Source organism: Oryx dammah, unplaced genomic scaffold (genome assembly GCF_014754425.2).
Source record: "Oryx dammah isolate SB20612 unplaced genomic scaffold, SCBI_Odam_1.1 HiC_scaffold_5, whole genome shotgun sequence".
In the NCBI taxonomy this organism is placed as follows: domain Eukaryota; kingdom Metazoa; phylum Chordata; class Mammalia; order Artiodactyla; family Bovidae; genus Oryx; species Oryx dammah.
Window position 1 is genome coordinate 66,490,282 of NW_024070189.1, and position 23,728 is coordinate 66,514,009.

Here is a 23,728-nt window from a genome sequence, read left to right on the forward strand (position 1 = left end):
TTTTTAGCTCCTCTTCATTTTCTGCCATAAGGGTGGTGTCATCTGCATATCTGAGGTTATTGATATTTCTCCTGGCAATCTTGATTCCAGCTTGTGTTTCTTCCAACGCAGCGTTTCTCATGATGTATTCTGCATATAAGTTAAATAAGCAGGGTGACAATATGCAGCCTTGACGTACTCCTTTTCCTATTTGGAACCAGTCTGTTGTTCCATGTCCAGTTCTAACTGTTGCTTCCTGACCTGCATACAGATTTCTCAAGAGGCAGGTCAGGTGGTCTGGTATTCCCATCTCTCTCAGAATTTTCCACAGTTGATTGTGGGAATCAGTCCTGAATATTCATTGGAAGGACTGATGCTGAAGCTGAAGCTCCAAAGCTTTAGCCCCCTGATGCGAAGAACTGACTAATTGGAAAGGACCCTGATTCTCCGAAAGACTGAAGGCAGGAGAAGTGGACAACAGAAGATGAGATGGTTGGATGGTATCACCGAGTCGATGAACATGAGTTTGAGTAAGCTCAGGGAGTTGGTGATGGATAGGGAAGCGTGGCATGTTGCAGTCCATGGGGTCGCAGAGAGTCGGACACAACTGAGCGACTGAACTGAACTGAGAGGACCGGCTGGGGCTCAGGGCACGGGTGTGGGGCCCAGGGCAAGCCCACAGGCTGCCTCCAGACCCACGCGGACTCCGTCCTGTCCAGCTTCCTGGTTAGCTGTGTGGATCCTCCACACACCGCGTCCCTAGACAGCCCGGCCCTCAGACCTTTGCCCAGATGTTGCCTGCTGTCTGGCATACCCTTCCCTGCAATCAATCCCATGTCTTTCTGGAAAAGACCTTCCAAACTGGGGAGAGTCCGACAGCTTTTGGAGGAGGAATTGAGGATGGAGACTGATTCTACCGGCCCTCGATGGGTTAAGTTACCTTGCTTATGAGCAAGTTACACCTGGGCTTGACATCGTGATAAAAGGCAAAATATGGAACGCTTCACGAATTTGCGTGTCATCCTTGCGCAGGGGCCATGCTAATCTTCTCTGTATCGTTCCAATTTTAGTATATGTGCTGCCGAAGCGAGCACAAGTATTAAGGAGACGCCAGAACTATTTATAGTAGATAGAATCAAGTACTTTACGCTGAGGGTGAATTCTATCAAAAACCAATACAGCAACTTTCCCTTTGCTCTACTAAATTAGTGTAATCATAGCTTAATCTAAGGGGATTATCCACTTAAATTGAGAAAGTTTGTTTTTTTCCACGAAATAAAACGCAGAAGGCGTTGGAAAGCCACGGTTGTATGCAAATTACCCCGGAAGCGGGGCGGAGCCACTGAGATCCCAGAAGTCTCCGGGAAGCAGCCGGGCTGCGCGGGAGACTCGTTGGTCCTGGGAAGATGGCGGCGCCGGAGCCGGGACGTTAGAGCGAATGCAGACGACAGCCTCCTTCTCGGTGGGCGTACAGGCTGGTCCAGTGAGTGCAGGGCTGGGGGCTTGGGCAGTCGGCCAGCCTCCGGATGGCGCCGACTCTGCTGGGATTGTGGGTCGGAGCAGGGCCTGTGGAGTCAGAGGGCGGTCCTGGAGAGCAGAGGGTGCTGGGTACGCTCCCTGAGTGCTCTGGGCGTGGTCTGGGGGTCGTGGCGGAAATTTGGGGTGACCTGAGGCTCCCTGCGTTTTGCTGTGTAAAATCGGGGAGGGCCTAAGGTTGTACCTCCCCCGGGAGGGCCTGGGATGCATTTGAGGCGGGGCTTAGGGACTGTCGGGTGGGTTGGGGCGGGTCCTGGGTGGCCAGGTGGCTAGGTGTGTGGAGGAGGGGCTTTGGCATTGTTTTGGAGACTTTGGAATAAAAACAGAAGTTTAGGCCGGGCCTGGGGACGCCAGGGACAAATTGAGAGTGGGGTCTGGAAGGCATATTTTGTAGGGGCGGGGCCGGAGGGCTTTGGGGGCAGAGCTTAAAATGACTGCTGGTTGAGCTTGTGGGCGGGGTGTCAGTGTTCCGGGGCGGGGCTTTAAGAAACAGCGGGTAATATGATTGGGAAGGTGAAAGGAAATAACTTTAGTCGCTGCTGGGTGCAAAGAGCCTGCTGAGGAAGTGTTCACTGACCCTTTCTGTACCCCTGGAAGCCAGGCCCCAAGTAGCTGCCTAACCCCCACCCTGCCTCCCTGCCTCTGTCTAAGGCAGCCTCACTGGTTCTACTGTGTCCACGGGCTCCTTAAGAATAGACCTGGGTGCTACCTCTCGTCGCAGCTTTCACTGTCCCCGTCACTGTGCACCTGGACCAGCGCCGCCACCTCTACCCCATTCCCCAGCCGTGCCCTTCAGACAGCCAGAGGGGCCTGTGAAACAGAAACAGGCTTCTTGGGGCTCCCATCTACCTCCAGGTAAAACCCCCAGGCCCTGCAAGACCTGCTTCATCCCCTCCCCAACCTTACCTTGCTCCACGCCCCCACTCACTCTGTTCCTGCTCTGCAGGCCCGGACACTGCTTGAGCACCCCAGGCTCAGTCAAGCCTGTGGGCCTTTGCACTGGCTGTTCTCTCCACTTGACATGCTCTTCCTCCCAGCTGCATGGATTGATCCCTGGCCATGCTTGTGTAAAACGCAGTTCCCTCCCCACACACAGGGCAGGGGTTGAGTCCACTTTGTCCCCCGTGGTAACCAGCATCCACCACCGCACTCGGGGCCCTGCAGGCACCCTGTGAAGATGGATGACAAGCTTGTCTTCCCTCCTGTAGGAGCTGGTGACCGTCCTCCCTGTGTGACCTTGACAATTGGGCACCATGGACCTGGCTTACATCTGTGAGTGGGAGAAGTGGCCCAAGAGCACCCACTGCCCATCCGGTCCACTTGCCTGCACCTGGTCCTGCCGCAACCTCATCGCCTTCACCACGGACCTGCGCAGCGATGACCAGGGTGTGCCACCCCCCATCCCAGGCCCCCTCATAGGGCCCTCCCCCCAGCTCCCATGGGGTTTCCTCCTCTGAGACAGGGGTACTGAGGGGCACAGAGATAACCTTGAGGAATGGCCGTGTCTGCAGGGCTAGGGGAGAGGGGGCGGTGGCTGCTTATGGCTTGCTGAGGCTCCTGCAGGAGTTTTCCAGCTGCACGTGTCACCACCAGCTTTGCGGTGCACTCTGCCGCAGGGCAGGTATTCTTCCCACCACAGAGCAATATGCACTTCTTAGAGGAAATTAGGAAAACGTGAAACTTTAGGATGAGGAGAACCCTAACCTTTCATGGAGAGACACCTGCTGTTAGCGTTTTGGGTCCATTTTTGAAAGCACAGAAAGCCATGGGTCTCCCCTCAGGCTGCCTGTGTATAAATCATGTTTCTGGAGTCCCTGCAGCCTGGCTTCAACGCTTCCTGATCGGCTTCGACAGCCCAATCCCCTGGGGTGGTCGGGCACCAGGCCGTTGTTGCCGCACTGACCTCACTGCCCCTCGCAGACCTGACCCGCATGATCCACATTCTGGACACTGAGCATCCCTGGGACGTGCACTCCATCCGTTCAGAGCACAGCGAGGCCATCACCTGCCTGGAGTGGGACCAGTCCGGTGAGGGCAGCCTCCCACCCTGAATGCCAGGGCTGCCTGCTCTGTCTTCCTGGCCTTAGCCCTAGGCTCAGAGCTGGGACTTGAAACCCTGACCTGTGCCTTTGAGGCTTCTGCTCTTCTCGTCCCTGTTTCTGAACTCACCTGTGCTGGTCCCTTGCTCTACGACTTCCACAGTCCGGCCCCCCCTCCCTGATGGACTGCGGGGATGGGGCTTGTGACGCAGGTTTGCCCAATCTCCCACCTTCCCCTCAGGCTCTCGTCTGCTGTCAGCTGATGCCGATGGGCAGATCAAGTGCTGGAGCATGGCTGACCACCTGGCCAACAGCTGGGAGAGCCCCGTGGGCAGCATGGTGGAAGGGGACCCCATCGTGGCCTTGTCCTGGCTGCACAACGGCGTGAAACTGGCCCTGCATGTGGAAAAGGTGGGTGTCCTGCCTGGGGGAGCAGGCCTCAAGCCCAAGGAGGGCTTGGCTCCTCCTCTCATGGTGCCAGGTTGTCATACCTGCCACCCAGTTGTCAGCATCTGTGTTGTTAGCATCTCCCACGTGGTTTGATGTGGTGACAGCCCTTGGTTCCTGTCTGTACCCCACGGTTCAGCCCAGTGTCCCCCTGAGAGGGGAGCCTCCTGGGTCAGGATACTGAGTTCAGTCCCCGATTCATACCTCAGCCGTCACTCTCCTCATTGTCAAGTGGGGCCAGAGGCTGGGCCAGGGTTCAGTATGAGAAAGCGAGGGGGGCTTGGTCGGGACCATGCCTGGGTGAGGCCTATGGCAGCAGCAAGAGCTCACGTGGCTTGGTCAGCTCCACTCCCAAGCCAGGAGGGCCTCCTGGAATGATGCTGTGGGAAATGACCTTTCTTTCTATCCCTTCCCTGTGTCTGCCTCCTGTCCCTTCTCCCCTAGGGAGGGACTCATTGCAAGGCTTACTGCCTAACCATCTGGACTGTTTTTTCTGTGGGAGGTTTCTTTTTCAGACTTTCAGCATCTCCCCTTGGGGCTCATTTAGGGGCTTTTGCTTCTTTCTTTCCAACACTGCTTTCACCTACACGTCTAGGAAACTCAGCTGAGGCTGTAGTCAGCCCTGCCCTCCATGGATATCTAGTCCCATGAGCCTGGGGGTGCCTGGGTGAGCCTAGTGAGTCTGCTCCTCATCCCCAGACAGAGGGGCAAAGAGTCTCCCACTACTCAGAGGAACTCTGTGCAGTCTCCAGCTCGTGCTGTTTCAGTGACAGATGCTTTGTGCTGACGGGAAGGAGTCAGGTGTGCAGGCCTCCCTAGGGTCTGCCTCCGGGGATGCTGGAAAAGGCAAAGCTTGGGCAGAGGCCAGCGCAGCAGTGGCTGGGGGCCCAGGAGCAAAAAGATGAAAGAGCAGTGGCAGCTATGCTTCCCAGCACTGCCTGCAGGGGGCATATCTGAGTCCTGCAGCCACTTACCTGGTGCCCAGCTTGCTCTGTGCAGTGGCTCAGGCCGTGCTCCCACACTATCCATGCAAGGAGCCTGGAGTGGCTGAACTGAGCATTTGAGAACACTGGATGTCTGTCTGGCCCTAAAGAAAACACGGCTGACTGCTGTCCCTTGTGTGTCTAGCTGTGACCTCCTTATCATGTTCTTGGACATACAGACAAGGACACTGAGGGTCAGAGAGGCCTGTGTCACCCAGCGCTCAGTGGCTGAAGCTGAATCTGACCTCAGGCTTGGTCTCTTGAGGCTTCTGCTATCTGGTTCCTCTGTGTTCCTGAGGGTGCGGTTCCCAGGAGGGGTCCTCGGGCCACGAAGGTAGACCCCTAAAGGCTGAGCATGAACTGGGCGCCCCACCCCACCCTCTGCAGCTGACCCCTCCCCTCCCTTACAGTCTGGTGCCTCCAGCTTCGGGGAAAAGTTCTCCCGCGTCAAGTTCTCGCCATCGCTCACACTGTTCGGGGGCAAGCCCATGGAGGGCTGGATCGCTGTCACGGTCAGCGGCTTGGTCACTGTGTCCCTGCTCAAGCCCAGCGGGCAGGTGCTCACCTCGACTGAGAGCCTGTGCCGGCTGCGTGGCCGTGTGGCTCTGGCCGACATCGCCTTCACAGGCGGCGGCAACATCGTGGTGGCCACAGCAGATGGTAGCAGCGCGTCACCGGTGCAGCTGTACAAGGTGTGCGTGAGCGTGGTCAACGAGAAGTGCCGCATCGACACTGAGCTCCTGCCCTCGCTCTTCATGCGCTGCACCACCGACCTCAGCCGCCGCGACCGGCTGCCCGCCATCACCCACCTCAAGTTCTTGGCCCGTGACATGTCGGAGCAAGTGAGCCTGCCCCACCACCTCGAGGCTAAACCCACGCCTGGGCGGGGCTGCTCCCTCCAGGGGCTCCTGCCTTTTCCAACTTCTAGAGGCACCACATCTCTGTTTCGTGGCCCCTCCCTCCATCTTCACAGCCAACAGTGCAAATCTCCCGTCTCTGCCTCTGACCCTCCGCCTCCCTCTTATAAGGACCCTGTGATGACACTGGGCCCCCTGGGGAATCCAGGGTCATCCCTATCTCAGGGGCCTTAGCTTAATCCCTCCTGCCAAGTCCCCTCTGCTCCATAAGGTGATGTATCCACAGGTCCCAGGACCAGGACGGGGGAGTCTCTGGAGGCAAAGTTGAGCTACCTGCACCAGGTTCCCTGAGGTCCCTCGTAGCCTTGTGCTGACCAGCCCTAGCTTCACCAGTCCTTGATGTGTTTCCCTAGTACCTTTGCTTCCTGCCGGGGCACCATGGATAACCACCCCTAGCACAGCACAGCACAGCACTCCCCAGGGGAGTGAGGACAGTGGGTGGGCAGATGCAGACGCAGGCCAGGCAGGCCTGGGTTGTACCTACAGTGGCATGTGAGCCCTAAGACAAGCCAGAACCCCGCAGAGGCCATGGGCTGTTCTAGGCCCCTCACCACACACCCACCCCTAGGTACTGCTGTGTGCATCCAGCCAGACGAGCAGTGTGGTGGAGTGTTGGTCGCTGCGTAAGGAGGGGCTTCCTGTGAACAATATCTTCCAGCAGCTCTCTCCGGCTGGTGAGTCGCTCAGGTGGCCAGGCATACTCAGACTACCCTGGGTGCAGCGAGGCGGCGTGGTGGCGGCCTGAGTTTGCTAGAACATGCCCACCTCTCCCTCCCTCTCTGACCTTGCACCCATGCGGAGCCCCATGTCCCCCCCAGAGGGGCCTGCTTCTTGATACCCGTGTGGCTGAGATGCTGGGGGTGAACCACGGCCACACAGCCCAGGGGCGTTCCCGCTGCAGTAGTGCTCATGGCCCTGGAGTGACTGGCCTCAGTCAAGAGGCCCCTGAGGTCCATCTGCCCTCAGGTGGGTTACATACGCTGCCCAACACAGCCCCAGAGGAGTTGTGTGAGGGTGGTCGGGCTGCACCTCCTGAGTGGGGTCCTGGCCCTTGCCAGTCCCAGGCTGGCCCTGCTCCCCACCTGCCCTGCAGTACCACCCTGGGACCTTATTACAGTAGGACCAGACTTCACGCAGAAGGGCCTCCCATCCTGGTGGACCCTCTTCCCAAGGCAGGCTTCCAGGTGCTGAAGGGTCTCTGCTGAGTTCACCTGCAGCCCCCGACCCCTACCCCTTGTCCCAGCCTCGCAGCCCTGTGGGCTCTTAGACCTGCCTCTCTTGCCTCTTCCTCCTCACGTTTGCCCACACTGGTCTCCCTCGGGCCCCACTCTACCAGCTACTGTCCAGCCTACAGTAGAGGGGGTGGCCTGACTTGGGTGGACAGTGGGTCCAGGTAGACTCAGGCAAGCTGTTCAGCCTCTGACAGCGGCCAGTCTCCTATGTGACCTGGAAACGGCCAAGCCTGTCAGGAAGCCAGTGTGGGTGGCTGGTGCCGGCCTGGCCTGAACGTGCTCCCTCTCTGGGTATCGCCTTGGCTGTCACCATGACAGCTCTGCTCAGTGCTGCCCCTCTCTGGGCCTCCGTCTCCTTGTGGGATGACGTTTTCCAGGAGATTCCTCTGGCTGAGACGTCTGGGGAAGAGCTCTCAGGACAGGTGGGCGCAGAGGTGTGTTATCACAGCCAGCCTCAAACTCTGTTTCAGAAACACAGCTGGACACTCCTGGGTTGGGCCACCTCACGGGTTGGGCCACCTCACTGCTCCGGCCTGCTTCCCTGAGTCTGCCGGCCCCCCGAGGCAGCTGGAGTGCTGGCCACTGGCTGGGTGCCTAGGCTTGTCTTAGAGTCACCTTGGTGTCTGGGCACCTCTGCCCACAGCACACAGGGACCAAGCCCAGATGGATGGGAACCACCCTGCCTCTTGCTGGTGGGCTCCATTGTGGCACTGAGGTTGTGGGTGCCAGGTGGGGCCTGTCTGTCCACCTGAGGGAGCTGGGGTCCACCCAGGACCTCTCGGACCACAGGGACAGAGAACCCTGCGTAGAGCAGCCAAGTCCACAGGAGAACTGTGGAGTTTGTGTGGCAGCATGGTCTGGGATGGGTTCCCCTCCTCGGCATGTTGCCTCCTTCAAGGGGACAAGGTGGCCACCCCTGCCAGCTGACAGCCTCTTGCCTAGGGAGACACCTCCTCCTGTCACTGTGAAGGACCAGGACTGGGCCCTGTGGGGGACCCTCGCCCCCCTTCCCTGCTCCTATGAGTTGGCTGGGGCCCCCACGAGGGGAAGGGCGCTGGGTCCAGTCCACCCTCGTTGCGTTTCAGTCTCATCTTCATTTTGTTGCTCCTTGTCTCCCACACCCCCTTTCAGTTGGTGACAAACAGCCCACAATTCTCAAATGGCGGATTCTGTCGGCCACCAATGACCTGGACCGTGTGTCTGCTGTGGCACTGCCCAAGCTGCCCATCTCACTCACCAACACTGACCTGAAAGTGGCCAGTGACACCCAGTTCTACCCCGGCCTCGGTACAGTGTCTCAGGGTTCCTGGGGGTCAGAGGGAGGGGTGCACTGTGGCCTTGGCTTCCAGTCTCAGGGTCGTGGGAACCTGCCCCAGCCTCACGTCAGTCCCAGTGGGGATGAGGACACTGCTCTTGATATCCAGTGAGCTAGAAAGGCTATGAGGTTACCAATAAGCTGGGCACGGTTCAGCCACTTCCCATTGTCCAAGGCTGGGCTTGGCCGCTTGACCTGCATGTACCCCCAGGGCTGGCCCTGGCCTTCCACGATGGCAGTGTCCACATCGTGCACCGGCTCTCGCTGCAGACCATGGCCATCTTCTATAGCTCTGCCGCCCCACGCCCCGTGGACGAGCCAGCTCTCAAGCGCCCCCGGACCACAGGCCCCACCGTCCACTTCAAGGCCATGCAACTCTCCTGGACCTCCCTGGCCCTCGTGGGCATTGACAACCACGGCAGGGTCAGTGCTGTGCTGGGGGTGCCAAGAGTGAGGGGAGCCCTGTGCCTCTGTCTGTGGGGTGCAGTCATTGTTTTAGGGTGAGGCCTGTGGCCTGCGGGGGTTGCGCAGGAGGTGGCTTCGGGTGGCTTCTCCTCGTGTGCGGTTCTGGCACCTCCCCCACCCTTCCCCCGCATGCGCACCAGGTGCCCTGTGTTGGCCTCTTGCCTCTCAGAGGAACCCATCCGTGGCCTGGCAGGAGGACAGGTGCCTCTCACATCCACTCTCACACTTGCTTACACACATCTACATGTGTTTACACACTTGCTCACACATGCATGTGCCCCCTACTCCCTAGGAAATCGCTATTGGGCAGTGTATCTACTTGGCCCTTCTCTCGGCGTCTGGGATGGGCTGGGTAGGGATGGGTTTAGCCTGGTTGGGGGGACCACACGGCCCCCAAGTGGACTTGCAGGCCCTGCCACCCCTCAGGCAGACCCTTGGTGGAAAGGGCTCGGTTCATGCCACCTGGCCAGGCGGTGGCTCTGTAGCCCTCCCGTGTGACAGGAGATGAGGCAGGCCGGGACCCTGCACGGGCTGAGCCTGCCCTGGCCCTGGCGCTCAGACTCCCATCCCCTCATGCCCCGCCCTCTCCCCACAGCTGAGCATGGTGCGCATCTCGCCGTCCATGGGCCACTCGCTGGATGTGGGGTTGGCCCTGCGGCACCTGCTCTTCCTGCTAGAGTACTGCATGGTGACTGGCTATGACTGGTGGGACATCCTGCTGCACGTGCAGCCCGGCATGGTACAGAGCCTGGTGGAGAAGCTGCACGAGGAGTACACGCGCCAGAAGGCCGAGCTACAGCAGGTGCTGGCCCATCGCCTCCCTCCCCAGGGGCCCTCTTCTTCCCCGTGGGTCAGGCAGCCCTCCTCCCTGCCTTCTCAGCCCAGGAGAGTGCAGTTGCAGGCCTGGCTGCACCTGCCTCTGCGTGTTAGTGGAGGCCTTTGCCCCTGCTATAAGAACAGTGACCTCGAGTTTTAAAGATGGGAGGGGCAGGAAGAATTGATCCCCCAGATACAACCGGGCTTAATTACAAACCTAGAAGCCTCCCTGAGGTCGGCACTGCTAGGAATCCGGAATTGTCCTCTGTGCCCCAGTCTGCAACACGAGGAGGAAACAGAAAGGAGAGGTTGTGTGGTTTTTAGCAGCCCACCCAGATGTGCGAGGGCTCAGACCTGAGAGAGCTCAGATGTGAGAGGGTGCTGCCGGCATGAACTGCACAGGAGGGAGCTGGCTTCAGAGCTGGGAACGCCGCTAGGGTCCAACCACTCAGTGCTCCGCTGAGCTGTGTGCGTGCACGTTGATGCTGTCAGTCCTTCAGTCGTGGCATCCCAGGAGACATCAGGGTCGAGGAATGACGTGGGGTAGAGCAGCATCCCCGCCCCCACCCACATCATGCCAGGCACCCCCAAATCGTTAGGGATCCCAGACATGGCCATTTGGCCCCTGGGGCAGACCCACCCACAGGTAGAAACCCTGCTGTCCTGTGAGGGAAGGTGGGCAAGAAGGAGGATTCTGCCAGAAGGAGGGCAAGGCCCGGAGATTTAGCCCCTTGCCCATTGGGCCCAGTGCCTCGCTCTGGCCCCACCCCAAGGTGCAAGCCCGAATTGCTCACATCCTGGCCACCCAGGTCCTGTCCACCCGGATCCTGGCCATGAAGGCCTCGCTGTGCAAGCTGTCGCCCTGCACGGTGACTCGCGTGTGCGACTACCACGCAAAGCTTTTCCTCATCGCCATCAGCTCCACGCTGAAGTCGCTGCTGCGCCCGCACGTGCTCAACACACCTGACAAAAGTCCTGGTGACCGGCTGACAGAAATTTGTGCCAAGATCACAGACGTCGGTGGGTCCAGCTCCATCCTGCAGGCCACCCTGGGTCCCGCCCCCACCCTCCAAGTGCCCTCGCTGTCTGCCAGGGAGGATCCCTCAGGTGTCTCGCATGTGCCCCCCTCCCTCCACAACTGCCGTGGGGACACATGGTGGGTGTTACCGGGAACAAAGACGAGGGAGCCTGGGTGGCATCCCTAGGGGTACTGTATGTGTGGGCGCCTGGAGGCCGGCGGGAACTCCAGGCTGTCCTGCACAGGGGGTCCAAGGGGCGTCGGGTGTCCTGAAGCCCTGTGGTGGGTACCCAGAACTTCTCCTTCCAGCCCTGCCCTCCAGGGATCCCGTGTGAGGTCCTAGCCTTCCTGACTGCCTGTCCCCTCCTAGACATTGACAAGGTCATGATCAACCTCAAGACGGAGGAGTTCGTTCTGGACATGAACACGCTCCAGGCACTGCAGCAGCTCCTGCAGTGGGTGGGCGACTTTGTGCTTTACCTGCTGGCCAGTCTGCCCAACCAGGTGTGCCCTCCGCTCCACCTCCTCCAGCTTAGCTCCTTCCAGAAGCCCCACCTCCTTGCCCCCACCCCTCCCCAAAGGCCATCTGATGCCAACTCAGAGGTCCTGGAATGTTCAAACACAAAGTGCACAACCAGAACCTTCTTCCCCATAGGGCTCCCCACTGCGACCAGGCCACAGCTTCCTGCGGGATGGCACGTCGCTGGGCATGCTGCGAGAGCTGATGGTTGTCATCCGTATCTGGGGCCTGCTGAAGCCCAGCTGCCTGCCTGTGTACACAGCTACCTCAGACACTCAGGACAGCATGTCCCTGCTCTTTCGCCTGCTCACCAAGCTCTGGATCTGCTGTAAGACACCTGCTCCTCTTCTCTCATCTCCCCACCAACATTCAAGCCCTGGCTGAGTCCTCCCACCATAACGTAGTCTCCCGTAGGTCAGGTTTGCCCTGCTGTGGCCCCTGACTACTTCTCCAGCACCTGGCACAGACCCAGGCACAGCGTGGGTGCTCAGTGAGCAGCAGCGGCTCCCAGGCCCCTGCTCGTCCTGCGTGACGTGTTCCTGGGACCAGGCTCTGTCATTGTTGCCTCCCTGATGCCAGGAAGGGCACCCAGTACTCGCTGCACAGTTTTTAAATGAATAAAGGGGTCCCCATTTTACAGAGGAGAGGACCAGGCCTGAGAAGGGGGAGGAGCTTCCCAGGCTTTTCAAGAAGTCAAGGCAGGGCTGGAGCCTGCACCTGGCGCCCTGTGAGCCTGGAGGAAGCCATGATGCCTCCTGGTGGGCAGTGCTGTGGGCAGGGCCGCTAAGCATGATGTCCTGCGTCCCCTGCTCCCCGCACAGGTCGTGACGAGGGTCCCACAAGCGAGCCAGATGAGGCGCTGGTGGATGAGTGCTGCCTACTGCCCAGTCAGCTGCTCATCCCCAGCCTGGACTGGCTGCCTGTGAGTGATGGACTGGTCAGCCGCCTGCAGCCCAAGCAGCCCCTGCGCCTGCACTTTGGCAAGGCCCCTGCTCTTCCTAGTGGCTCCAGCGGCCTGCAGCTGGATGGCCTCATCAGGTATGCACACCCATCTCTGACTCAGGGCCCTGTATACCCTTTCTTCGAGAAGGGTCTCCCCTAGACCTGCCTGACATCCCCCATCACATGTCTGCCTCAGGGCCTCTGCCCATGCTGTGCCTGCTGCTTCCTTCTAGCCTGACCTGAGTGCTACCCCCGATATTCCTCGCCTCCCTTGCCCCTGAGATTCCTCCTTGCCCCCAGACTCCTCTCCTCCTTACCCCCCTTCCCTGCCCTGTCACTTCCCTCCATCCAGGCACTATATTGTACTATAGTGTACAGGTCATTGGCTTGTACCGATTTGTGTCCTTGCTTGTCTGGGTGATGTCATCTTCCCCCTGGCCTGTCATGGCCCACGTGGAGGGCCCATGTGGCCAACCTTGGTTACTCGGGCTCCAGCCGGCCCCTTTGGAGCTCAGGTTCACACCCCCACCCTCACCCCCACCATATATAGCACTGCAGCCCAGAGTGCCTGGCAGGTCCCAAGGCCCCAGAAAGCAGAACACTCTTAGGCAGACCTGGCTGGGAGTGACCTCGGGGGCCATTCTTTGGATGTGCAGAGTCCAGAAAGCCCAGGCCTGCTGAGGGAGCAGCACCCTGGGTGGGGGTTTGTCCCCACTTTACAGGCAGGTAAACTCAATTTCCGAGGTGCAGTCCAGAGATAGACACCAGGCCAGAAGGCGAACCTAGGACCCCACAGGCCACCTCCCATTCAAGGTGTCATGGGATGGATTCTCACATGGTCCTTTACTGGGGAGGGGCCTTAGCGTCCCCACAGCCCCACTCCCTGCCGGGAAAACTCTGGGCCTTCCTCCTCCACTTCCGGATTTTCTTTTTCATCTCTTAAAGCCGTGGGAGGAACGTCCTGATGAATCACACACTGTGGTTTGTGCTCGAGTTTCAGGAAACACTTTACACAGAGAGGTGGCTGGTGGCCAAAGGGCTTTCACACTCTTGGAAGTTTTCAAACTTGGGTGATACGAGTGCCCAGCCTCAAGAATCCTGATGGGCTCCTCCACTCTGCTCTAGGTGCCACCCTCAGCAGGGGCAGAGGGTGTGTAGGAGTCCGGCTCCTGGATTCTCCCTGTTCTCACACACGCGTTGCCTCTAGGAGACTGACCCATACAGCTGTACGTGCGCATGCGCTTGTGTCTGCATGTGCGTGTGTGCATGCATGTGTGCGCCAGTGCACGCATGCATATGTGCATGTGCACACCCCCGAGTCTTCCCCTGCTCCTCTCCATCAGAGTGCCGGGCCAGCCCAAGATGGACCACCTGCGGAGGCTGCACCTGGGCGCCTACCCCACAGAGGCCTGTAAGGCGTGTACCAGGTGAGCAGCTGCAGGAGATGCTGTTCCACTCCACCACTGGCAGCTTCCCAGCCTATGAGCCAGGGTCCCAGGATTGTGTCTGTCTGGGGCTCCTGAGCGGGTATCCCTGGCGGTCTTGATAAAGGGTGGGGCCGAGGTGAGGGGTAGTGGCGAGCAGCTGGCCCAAGCCTGCCCTCTTGGGGCTCCCAGTGGCCTGACAAGGGCAGAGATGGAGGCGTGGCCGCTCCGCGCTGCTCGTACACATGCGGCCCCACTTGCTGCCAGATGACCCCAGGGCCACATCACTAGGCTTGGCCAAGCCTCTGTCTACTCAGGGAAGTGAGGGGTGGTATTGAGTGGAGACAGAAGGATATGGAGGAATTAGCTCACTGTGTGGGGTGTAGGGGTGCAGGGAACACCATTCTTGAGGTGGAGTAGCATGTGCCAGGCCCTGTGGCTACAGCCAGCTGGCCTAGCATCCCATCCACCTGCTTGCTCTGTCTGCAGGTGCGGCTGCGTCACTATGCTCAAGTCGCCCAACAAGACCACCGCCGTCAAGCAGTGGGAGCAGCGCTGGATCAAGAACTGCCTGTGTGGGGGCCTCTGGTGGCGTGTGCCCCTCAGCTACCCCTGACTACATCTCAGCCTGTAAGTGCATTCTTTTTTGCTTTTCTTTTTCACTTGTTATGGTCTTTAATTATTAGTTGGATTATTTTTTTAAGTTATTATAGTAAGGATTACAATGTTATTTCTGGCATACGACAGAGTGATTGAGTCATATGTATACACACATGTTCTTTTTCATACCTTGTCCATTGTGGCTTATGACAGCATATTGGATATGGTTCCCTGTGCTGTACAGTAGGACCTTGTTGTTCATCTTGCTCATATGTAGTAGTGTGTATCTGCTCATCCCACACTCCCAATTTATCCCTCCCCTCTTTCCCCTTTGGTACCATAAATTGGCATTCTTTGTTTGAGTTAGTTTCTGTTTTGTAAATAAGTTCATTTGTGTCATATTTTAGATTTGACATGTAAGTGATATCAAGTGATTTTTGTCTTTTTTTTTTTTTTTTTTTGTCTGACTGACTTCACTTAGTATGATAATCTCTGGGTCCATCCACTGCTGCAGAAAGTGGCACTCTTCTTTTTCATGGCTGAGCAATATTGCATTGTGTATCTATGTGCCACATGTCTGTCCATTCATCTGGTGATAGAGCTTTAGGTTGTTTCCATGTCTTGACAGTCGTGAATGGTGCTACAGTGAACACTGAGGTGCATGTGTCGTTTTGAATTATAATTTTGCCTGGATATTTGCCCAGGAGTGAGAATGCTCATTTTCTGAGGAACCTCCATACTGTTCTCCACAGTGGCTGTACCAACTTACATTCCCACCAACAATGTAGGAAGGTTTCCTTTTCTCCATACCCTCACCAGAATTCACAGACTTTTTAACTATGGCCATTCTGACTGGTGGGAGGTGAATCCTCATGGTAGTTTTCGTTTGCGTTTCTTTAATCATTAGCGATGTGAAGCATGTTTTCATGTATCTGTTGGCCACCCATATGTCTTCTTCAGAGAAATGTCTATTTAGATCTTCTGCCAATTTTTTGATTGGGTTGGTTTTTTGATATTGAGCTATATGAGTCGTTTGTATACTTTCGAAATTGCACCCTTGTCAGTTGCATCGTTTCCAAATATTTTCTCCCATTCTGTAGGTTGTCTTTCATTTTATTTACAGTTTTCTCTGCTGTGCAAAATGTCAGTGGATTCCTGATGAACTTACAGGAAAGCCATGCTGTCCCCTTGCTGGTGACAGAGCAGCCACGTGCTCCAGACCTTCGCTGGGTGTTCTTAGACACCACCACCCTGGAACTATGCTTTGGGGGTCTTGTCTGCTGCGCCAGCACCCCTGTAACTGACAGGGCCAGTGAGGACACAGCCTGAAGCCTCAAGTTGGCACCTCAGCCCAGCCGTCGAGGCTCTTTCTCCCTTGAAGCCTGTTGCTTTATCTGGGAGGAGGACCTAGCCACGTGATCACCCTGCGAGGTGGTGACTGAGATACCCTGGGGCCTGCCCCAGGCAGAACCACGGCAAGTGCCACCCCTCAGGACCCCAAGCATCCCTAGGTCCCAGTTCAGAGGGTCCAGGATCTGAGGACTGTGTGCTTTAGAACATGACACATGAACCTGCCAGGCATCCAGTGGCCACTGTCAAGGACACCAGCCGGGCGTCAGCCTCAGGTCCCCCACCTGTACCTGTCACTGCTGTCTCTGACATGGGCAAGTCCCAGAAACGTCCCCCTGCGCAGCAGGTGTCTTGTCGGTGTCCTGGGTGCCACCTCCCCACAGCCCCCACCCCCCACAGGCATGGGATTCTGTGCCTGTGTGTGTTGCTTTCCTGCTTGGCCAGCATTTATTGAGCACCTACTGTCTACCAGATGCAGGCGTCCCAGTGGGGAGCAGTGGGTGGATGTCGGTGGAGGCTGCTCCGTACTGCCTGGTTCCTGCATACAGGAGTGTCTCTGTCTCTTCTTTCTCTCTGCCTCCCTGCCTTCCTCCCCTCCCCCACCAGGTTTTTGGGAGCTCAGGCTGTGGCCCCGAAGGGGCCTGCCTCGTCAGCAACCACTCACCAATTATGTGGCTCCCCAGGGCCTGGGCACAGTGCCTGCCTGTTAAGTGGTAATTGCTTCTCTTGTTTTCCTTCTGGAGGCTCGAGGGAGGGCAGGCTGGGTAGGTGTCCTGCGAAGCTCAGCGTGCTGCCTGCTGTGTCAGGCTTTCAGGGACTGGCAGCGCTCCAGGGGCCCTATTACCTGGGTCAGCTGCCCACCTGCCTGTGGCCCCAGCACTTAGGGGTGTCCATGTCTTGCCATCTGAGTGGTGCTTTCTGCGGGGACCTGTGGGGTACCCCCCCCCACTGTGCTGCTGCTGGTGCCCCAGCCCCTTGGAGAAACGGGCCTGAAATGGGCAGCCTCTCTGGTGGAGCGGCACATGGCCCAGGTTCTTGCATATATTTTCTCAGCCTTTTACCTCATTTGACCATATATTTTTTTAAGCCACTTGCCTTTCTCAAGTCATTCTAAAGTCTTTAAAGCAGCTACTTGTTTTAGAAAAGTGAGCGTGTTTCTTGCATTCATATTTCATTGCTTTAAGGTTAAATAGTGGGGGTTTATACCACAGCCACCATCCTTGGATGCTCCCTGGAGGACGAGTCCTGGTCCCTTCCCCTTGGACCTGCTCCGACCCATCCTGTGCATGGGAGGTGGTGCCGGCTGACCTGAGGCTGGTGGGACCTGGCCTGGCTCCTGGGCCTCCTCCTAGAGCCTCTGAACACCTGCAGGCTGGCCCCTTGGGTCTGGTCATCCAGGGGGTGGAGTAGGGACACTCCCATGCCTGTGTGACCCCGACCTGCACAAGCTGAGCAAGATGAAGGGGATGGGATAGCTCAGCCTCACCGAGTTTGGAGCAGCTTGTCACTGAGCAGTGGATGACCAGAGTGCCCAAGAGCCGCTGTGACGAGCCCAGTGGGCATGCATGCCCACGCCTGGCTGTCCAGAAGCGTCAGGTCATCTGAGGGCCCTGTTGGGATGTCCTCCAGGTTGGGAGGGTGTTTGTGGGTGGGGAGGTTTCCTTGCCCCTCATCCTTCCCCGACCCTGTGTCAACACAGGTCCCCTTCTGGGGACAAGAGCAGGCATTCCTGTGACAGGAAGAGGCAGTTCGGTCCCTCTGATTACATGTTTCCTGTACCTTCAGTCTCCTCAGAGCCAGGCCCACGGGACCCCATTGTGGCTGAGGAGGCTGAAGACACCACCCTCCAGATAGAAGTGAAAGCAGAAGCCCTCCAGGGTCACAGGGTCACAGGTGACTGCAGCAACGTGCCCCCCCACCCCACCCAGGTAGATGGTAGGAGCCTGTGTCTCCACCAGCTCCATCTGGTTCTGCTCCAGCCACTGACCTCAGGTGCCGATGCTCACTGTTTTATCTCATCTGTACCCCCAACTATTGTTGCCAGATAAAATGCAGGAGAACAGTTAAGTCTGAATTTCAGATGGACAATGAATGGTATTTTAGTCTAAATCTGTCCCCAATATTACATGGGACATGGGACATACTTAACAAATTTTTCCTGAAACTCTCATGTAACTGGACAGCCTGCATTTTTGTTTGCTAAAGCTGGTAATCCTACTGTTCCACCTCCCAACTGGATCATTTCAGGGCCACTTCCCAGTGTCTTGGTTTAATTCAGGAAGTAATAACCATGGGACGAGTGAGTCTGTGATGGCTGACTGACCAGCAGTTACGTTTTCCTTGCCGCTCTCACTTAGGTGCGTGCAGCTTCTTAAATCCCACATGAAAAAAAAAATCCTGAGCACACTGAGGAGAACCCCCAGCCCATCATCAGGATCACTCAGAAGTTCCATCCATGCATCTGGGAATATTTGACCTGGTTGCTATGAGCAGGGCTGGGTCTTAGCTGTGTCTTAAGAGCTTCCATATGAATGAACACTTCATAGCAGAAAAACACCTGGCCAGTTTCCAGTTCCAGTCCCTCATGGGGCATATGACCATCTCTCAGACCCTCAATCTCTTTATTGACCAAAGGGAGGTCAGAGGCTCCCTTTGTGGGTCAGGCTTAACACCTGGGGCCAAGTAGGTGCTGGGCTTTAATGGCCCCTTGTCCAAGTGGGAGAGGGCCCAGGGCCTCAGTCCCTGGGTTCTGCCCTGTCATCTCGCACAGAAGGGTAAAACCAAGACCCAGGAAGGTGGTGAGTCATCTGGGCACCCAATCAGTGGGGCTGCTCTGGAACACCAGTCAGCTTTGGACAGTCACTGAGCCACACTGCATGTGAGGATGGCCTGTGAATGCAGGCAGGTGCCTTGTTCAGGGCTGAATTCCAGGCTGCTCAGGAGAGTCACACAGCGTCTCTGAGCGTTTCCCCATTTGGGACACGGTTCTAAGAACCCAGCCTGGCTGTGTACCTAGTTCTCAGCCCAGAGCGGGGTCTTGCACACAATAGGCCTTCACATTCCTTTTGGGAAGCAGAAACCAAGGGGACACTACCCGACCCGCACCCCTTGCTAGGTCTCAGGACACTTCTATTTCCTGGGAAGAGTAAGGGCGCCACCGTGTGGCCGAGGCGTGAACCGAAGCCAGGCTTGAAGGGCGTGGGGCCTCCGGACTTGAGCCTGAATGCCCCTCCTTCAGGCACGTCTCAGCCTTTCAGTTGCCTCCTGGTACATCATTACCAGGACTCCGCCGCCCCCTCAGTCTGGCTCGCTTCGGTCCACTCCTGCAGGCAGCGTGCAATCAATAAAGGCGGACTGGGTGCAGGAATGGATGATTTTATTGCTCGGCCCCGTGGCCGCAGCCTCTCAGGGGCTCCTCAGGCGGCTGCGCCCTCAGCCATGACGCTGTCGATCCAGGCCACATAGCTTGCCAAGCGCGTGTAGATACCGGGCTTCTTGCGGTTGCCGCAGACCCGCGAGCCCGAGGTGACCACGCCTTCGGCCACGCTGCTGCACACCAGCGGGCCTCCGGAGTCGCCCTGCGGGGAGCGAGGTCGTGAGGTCCGGTGCAGGCCTGCCCTCCCGCGTCCTGGTTCGGGTCCGCTAGAGCCTGCTGCAGTTCCAGCCTGTTGCAATTCCGCTCAGCCCTGAGGCCCCAATCATTCCCTCACTCGTCAGTTTCACCAGGGTCCACCCACCGCCGCCCATCAAGGCCTCGCCTCCGGATTTCTGTTCCGCCACTTTCAAGCTCCACTCCGCCCTCCGTCCCAGTCTATGCGCAGCAGCCCCTCGAAGCCTTCAAGCTCGGGTCCCAACGTATCCACATCCTCTCCCAGTTGTCATTTCTCCCAACCCTTTTATGTCCTCAGGCCAGCCATGCCTCCCCGGCTGGTCCGAGTGCTCTGTCCCTCTGCTGGCCCCGCCCTCCAGCATACCTGACCTTCCCTGCCCTGTCCCCAGGGCGCCCCGCCCCTCTCCTGGACCCACCCCCAACAGGCTGCTCCCCTCTCTGCCCCGCCCCTCTACTGGCCCCACCCACAGTAGGTCCGCCCCGCCGCCCCGCCCCTCTACGGGCCCCAAGCCCAGCAGGCTGGTACCCTCTCCGTCCTGCCCCGCCTGTGCACCTTGCAGGTGTCCCGGCGGTTGCTCTCCGCGCACATCATTCGCTCTGTGATGGTGCCGTCGTGATACGTTCGCAGGTTGCAGGTGGCGCGGTCGAGCACCGGCAGGAGTAGGTGCTGCAGGCGGTCGGGTTTCCGGCCGGTGTGGCTGACCACGCCCCAGCCCGCCACGTCGCAGACAGTGCCCGCAGCCACGTCGCGGTCTTCGCGCTGCCACGGCAGAAGCTGCACCGCAGGGCCTAGCACGGCTTTCTCAGAGAGCTGGGGGATGGGGCAGAAGCCAGCGTTAGGCCCAGGGCGGGACGGAGTCCCAGAGCAGCGGGGGAACTGCGGCTAGACCCGACAGACCTGCAGCAGGAGTAGGTCGTGGTCGATGGTCTCTGGCCGGCTGCCCGGGTGGGGCACTACGCGGAGCACATCGTACAGGCGCTTGGAGGGCTCCGGCTGCGACAGGGAGTGCGCGCCCAGGAGGACCTGCACCTTCCCATCGGCCCTGGGAGTGGGGTGGACGCGCATCAGAACCACATCCCCTCCGCCCCGCCCCGCTCGGCCCGTTCTTTGCCCCGAGCCACTCACACGTCCTCCAAGCAGTGCGCTGCGCTCATCACCCACTGCTCTGCTATCAGGAAGCCTCCGCACACGTGCTTGCCGTTCACCTGCACGGATGCCATGTAGGGCCGGGAGTGGGATGGAGCCTCCTGGCCACGCAGGATCCGGCCACGGGGCTGTGCCGCTAGAGGTAGGCAGGTCAACGTGAGGACCTCAGGGGTGACTGCAGCCCAGCCCTTGGGATCCCCCATGGACTGCAACACCCCACCCTTCAGTGGCTGTAACACCCCCTCAGACCTGGAATTCCATCCTGCAATCCTCCCCAACAGAATTACAACCTTCCGGGGCCCCAGGGAGGAACGGCTGAGAAGACAAACGATAGGGAGTGAGGGAAACTGTGGAAAACCTCATGCCTACACAGTGGGCCTGATGGCTTCAATTTAATCCCTGCCAGCATTTGCCTCTCGGTTTTCCAGTATGTGGAAAGCTAGATGCAAAGTTTTAAGAATATCCCCTGGAAGTCAAGTGGTTGGGACTCTCACTGCCAAGAGCAGGGGTTCAATCCTTGGTCAGGGAATAAGATCCTACAAGCTGCTTGGCACTGCCAAAACAAAAAACAACCCCCAAATCCCTAAAGTTTGGAGAATTCCTTGGTTTCCAGAGCCTTCTGTTCATGTGGGGCTGGGGAATAGTCCTGTTTGATGGAGGGGCCACCTCAATGACTGCCCTGCAAGCTGGTGGCCCCCATTGGTCATCCCGCATCCACTCACCACACAGGGCTGTCCCGAGGAGGATCAGAACCACCAGGTGCAGGGAGCAGTCTGCCATGATGCAGCGTGGCCTTGACACTGACCCAGGCAAGACCCTGGGGGTGCTTTTATGAGGCTGGAAGGAGGCGGGCGCTCCCACAGGCACTATCTGCCGTGTGCGCATAGGCCCAGCTGGAGAAAGGGAAGCTGCCTGTCCATTCTCCCCAAGGGTGCGGTTCTCTCCCACGGACTTTGTACTGAGTATAGACAGGCTGCTGGGTATGCCAACTACCCCTGTGAGCCTGACCCAGGGCCAGCCCTGGTGTGGGAAGCTGCCCCTCGGATGGGCAGCAGGCAGAGCAGAGGGATGGACCCACCCTTAGGCCCCCAGCCCAGTCCCCCCTAGTGCCTACCCAGCTCCAAAAGCTTTGCAACAGCAGCTGAAGACCACAGTCTGTAAACAACCCACTTCCTCCTTTTCCGCTCCTCCCTTCTTTCTCTTCCTCCTACAACTTGGAGAAGAGGTCAGGTGGGGGTGGGGAGAGGTTATCCAACATCCTTGTTCCCACTGCTGTGGCTCTGGAGCTTGAATACCCCAACAAGTAGAATATGGGAAAAGTGATGTGTAGGGGTGGCTGGAAAGACTGGATACAAGTGACAGAAAAACCAAGGCAAACTGGGTGGAACTTTCAACAAGGAAATTACATGGAAAGTTCATGAGTCCACCTTCAGCTATAGTTTGATCCAGGCACCTTAACAAGGTCAGGTCTCCCTCTGATTCCTCCTTTCCTCCTTGATGACTTTCTCTCCTCAACAGACTTCATTGTTGTGGCCCCAGGGGCCCTAGACTCAGCCCAGAAGTTGGGTCAGTCCCTCTACAAATTCCCCATCACTGTAGCTAGCATCTCAAGCCTGCCTCGGATTGGCCAAACTTGGATCTCATTCCCCTAAACCATCTTTTGCAGGCAGGGGATGAAAGATTCTGATGAGCAGAAACTGAGTCACACAGTCCTCTGTAAGTTGGGGATGGTGGGTCAATGTCTCATGAACCTACTAGGGGGAGATTCTGGGTGCTCCCAGAAGAGTGGGGAGGACCTCAAGCTGTGAGCTGTTCCCAGTGGAAGCAGTGCACCATCTTTCCTCCTCTGCTTCTTTTCACAGTGAAAAGAAAATTAGAAAACAACATAGCAAATGTGATTCGTTAGATCCTGACATGTTTCCATACTAAAATCAGAATCTCTGAAACGAAAGCACATTTGCAAGTGGAGTCCAGATTATGTAAGTAAGCGTATTGGAAATTGCGACAAAATTTGGAAATGACCCAACAAGACAGGTCAGTTCAGCGAATAACCCCCGTGTGGTCCCTGGATGCTCTGTTGACCTGGGAAGACTGCCAGGGTATAGTATTAAGTGGAAAAAGCGATTGCTGGGCAGTGGGTCACGTTCTTGAGCTGCTGGCACTGGGGTGGGGGGGGTAGGTATACCTTCAGGAAGAGCCAGCCAGAAGACAGAGGGACTAGCAAAAGTAAGGACCATCGGGTAGGGCCCACGCTGGTGTGCCCTACTAGGGGGATGCGGTGGGGGGCTGCAGAGAGGAATTTATCCTGGCCTCGTGGTGTGGGGTCAGGGGTGGGGGAGGGAGCATTGCCTGATGTTACTTCTCAAATTTATTTGCTGGCTTAGGCAATTGAGTCTCCCAGCCTGTGAGCTGCATGATGGCAGAGGCCGCATGTGTTGTGGGCCCCTGGGGGTTCCTTCCCAGGCCCAGGGAAGCAGAAGGGTACAGGCTGGTCGCCTCCCCAGGGCTGTTGTGACTCCTTCGGGCTGAAGTGTTTCCTTGTGAGACATCTGACATCTTTGCCTCCCTCCTCCCCCACCTCCCCACCAGGGCTGAGGAGGAGGGGGAGGGACTGTCTCCCCACTCAGTGAAGCTGAGGCTGGCCTAGGACCCCAACTCCTGGCTGGCTGCTTCCCAGACAGTGCCTCACTCTTTACTGCAGCGAAACAGAGGCTCAGAGACAGCACACAAGTTGCTCAAAGTCACAGAGCTGGGACTCGAACCCAGGCTCTTGAGTGTGACTTCATAGCTGTTTGCCCCTCTGCTTCCTCATCTGTAAAGTGGGGCACTCATGGGGCCTGCCTCGAGGGCAGAGAGAGGACCAGCTGAGTGAATACTTGCAAAGACTCAGAATGATGTTGGAGAAGGCAATGGCACCCCACTCCAGTACTCTTGCCTGGAAAATCCTATGGACGGAGGAGCCAGGTGGGCTGCCATCTATGGGGTCGCACAGAGTCGGACACGACTGAAGTGGCTTAGCAGCAGCAGCAGAATGGTGTCTGTGCTTGTAAGCACGTGTGAACACCTGCTGTAGTGCTCTGCATTATCACACCTGCAGCACTGGTTTAATTATGTTTGCTGCTGCTAAGTCGCTTCAGTCGTGTCCGACTCTGTGCGACTCCATAGATGGCAGCCCACCTGGCTCTCCCGTCCCTGGGATTCTCCAGGCAAGAACACTGGAGTGGGTTGCCATTTCCTTCTCCAATGCATGAAAGTGAAAAGTGAAAGTGAAGTCGGTCAATTGTGTCCGACTCCTAGCAACCCCATGGACTACAGCCTACCAGGCTCCTCCGTCCAAGAAATAGCAACTGGGATCCTTTTGTGGAAGGTAGGGAAGGGACTTCTTACC

The 23,728-nt window shown here is 57.7% G+C and overlaps 2 protein-coding genes and 1 non-coding gene across 8 annotated transcripts; 1 reads left to right on the plus strand and 2 right to left on the minus strand.

Moving 5' to 3' along the window:
- Positions 1-966: 966 nt before the first annotated feature.
- Positions 967-1,073, minus strand: LOC120864973. Its single transcript, XR_005721300.1, has one exon. It is a non-coding gene; the product is annotated as a U6 spliceosomal RNA (small nuclear RNA).
- A 246-nt stretch (positions 1,074-1,319) lies between these two features.
- On the plus strand, positions 1,320-22,308 carry MED16 (mediator complex subunit 16). 6 transcript variants are annotated; one of them, XM_040240259.1, is made up of 17 exons: positions 1,322-1,462; positions 2,237-2,370; positions 2,724-2,901; positions 3,436-3,543; positions 3,796-3,965; positions 5,395-5,826; positions 6,470-6,575; positions 8,265-8,420; positions 8,660-8,871; positions 9,509-9,715; positions 10,539-10,749; positions 11,118-11,251; positions 11,403-11,595; positions 12,089-12,305; positions 13,553-13,636; positions 14,123-14,263; positions 15,357-17,650. In XM_040240259.1, the coding sequence occupies exons 3-16, from the start codon at positions 2,769-2,771 to the stop codon at positions 14,247-14,249; spliced, it is 2,490 nt and encodes an 829-aa protein (XP_040096193.1). In that variant the 5' UTR covers positions 1,322-1,462; positions 2,237-2,370; positions 2,724-2,768; the 3' UTR covers positions 14,250-14,263; positions 15,357-17,650. The 6 variants fall into 6 exon arrangements, with proteins under 6 accessions (XP_040096196.1, XP_040096197.1, XP_040096192.1 ...); XM_040240262.1 differs by lacking the exon at positions 2,237-2,370 and having other exon boundaries at positions 1,320-1,462; positions 2,724-2,787; XM_040240263.1 differs by lacking the exon at positions 2,237-2,370 and having other exon boundaries at positions 1,320-1,441; positions 2,724-2,787.
- CFD (complement factor D) lies at positions 18,943-22,013 on the minus strand. Its single transcript, XM_040240264.1, has 5 exons — positions 21,063-22,013; positions 20,320-20,476; positions 20,092-20,236; positions 19,747-20,004; positions 18,943-19,161 (listed from the first exon to the last, which is right to left on the minus strand). Exons 1-5 carry the CDS (start codon positions 21,223-21,225, stop codon positions 19,000-19,002), a joined length of 885 nt encoding a protein of 294 aa, XP_040096198.1. The 5' UTR covers positions 21,226-22,013; the 3' UTR covers positions 18,943-18,999.
- Positions 22,309-23,728: the final 1,420 nt, after the last annotated feature.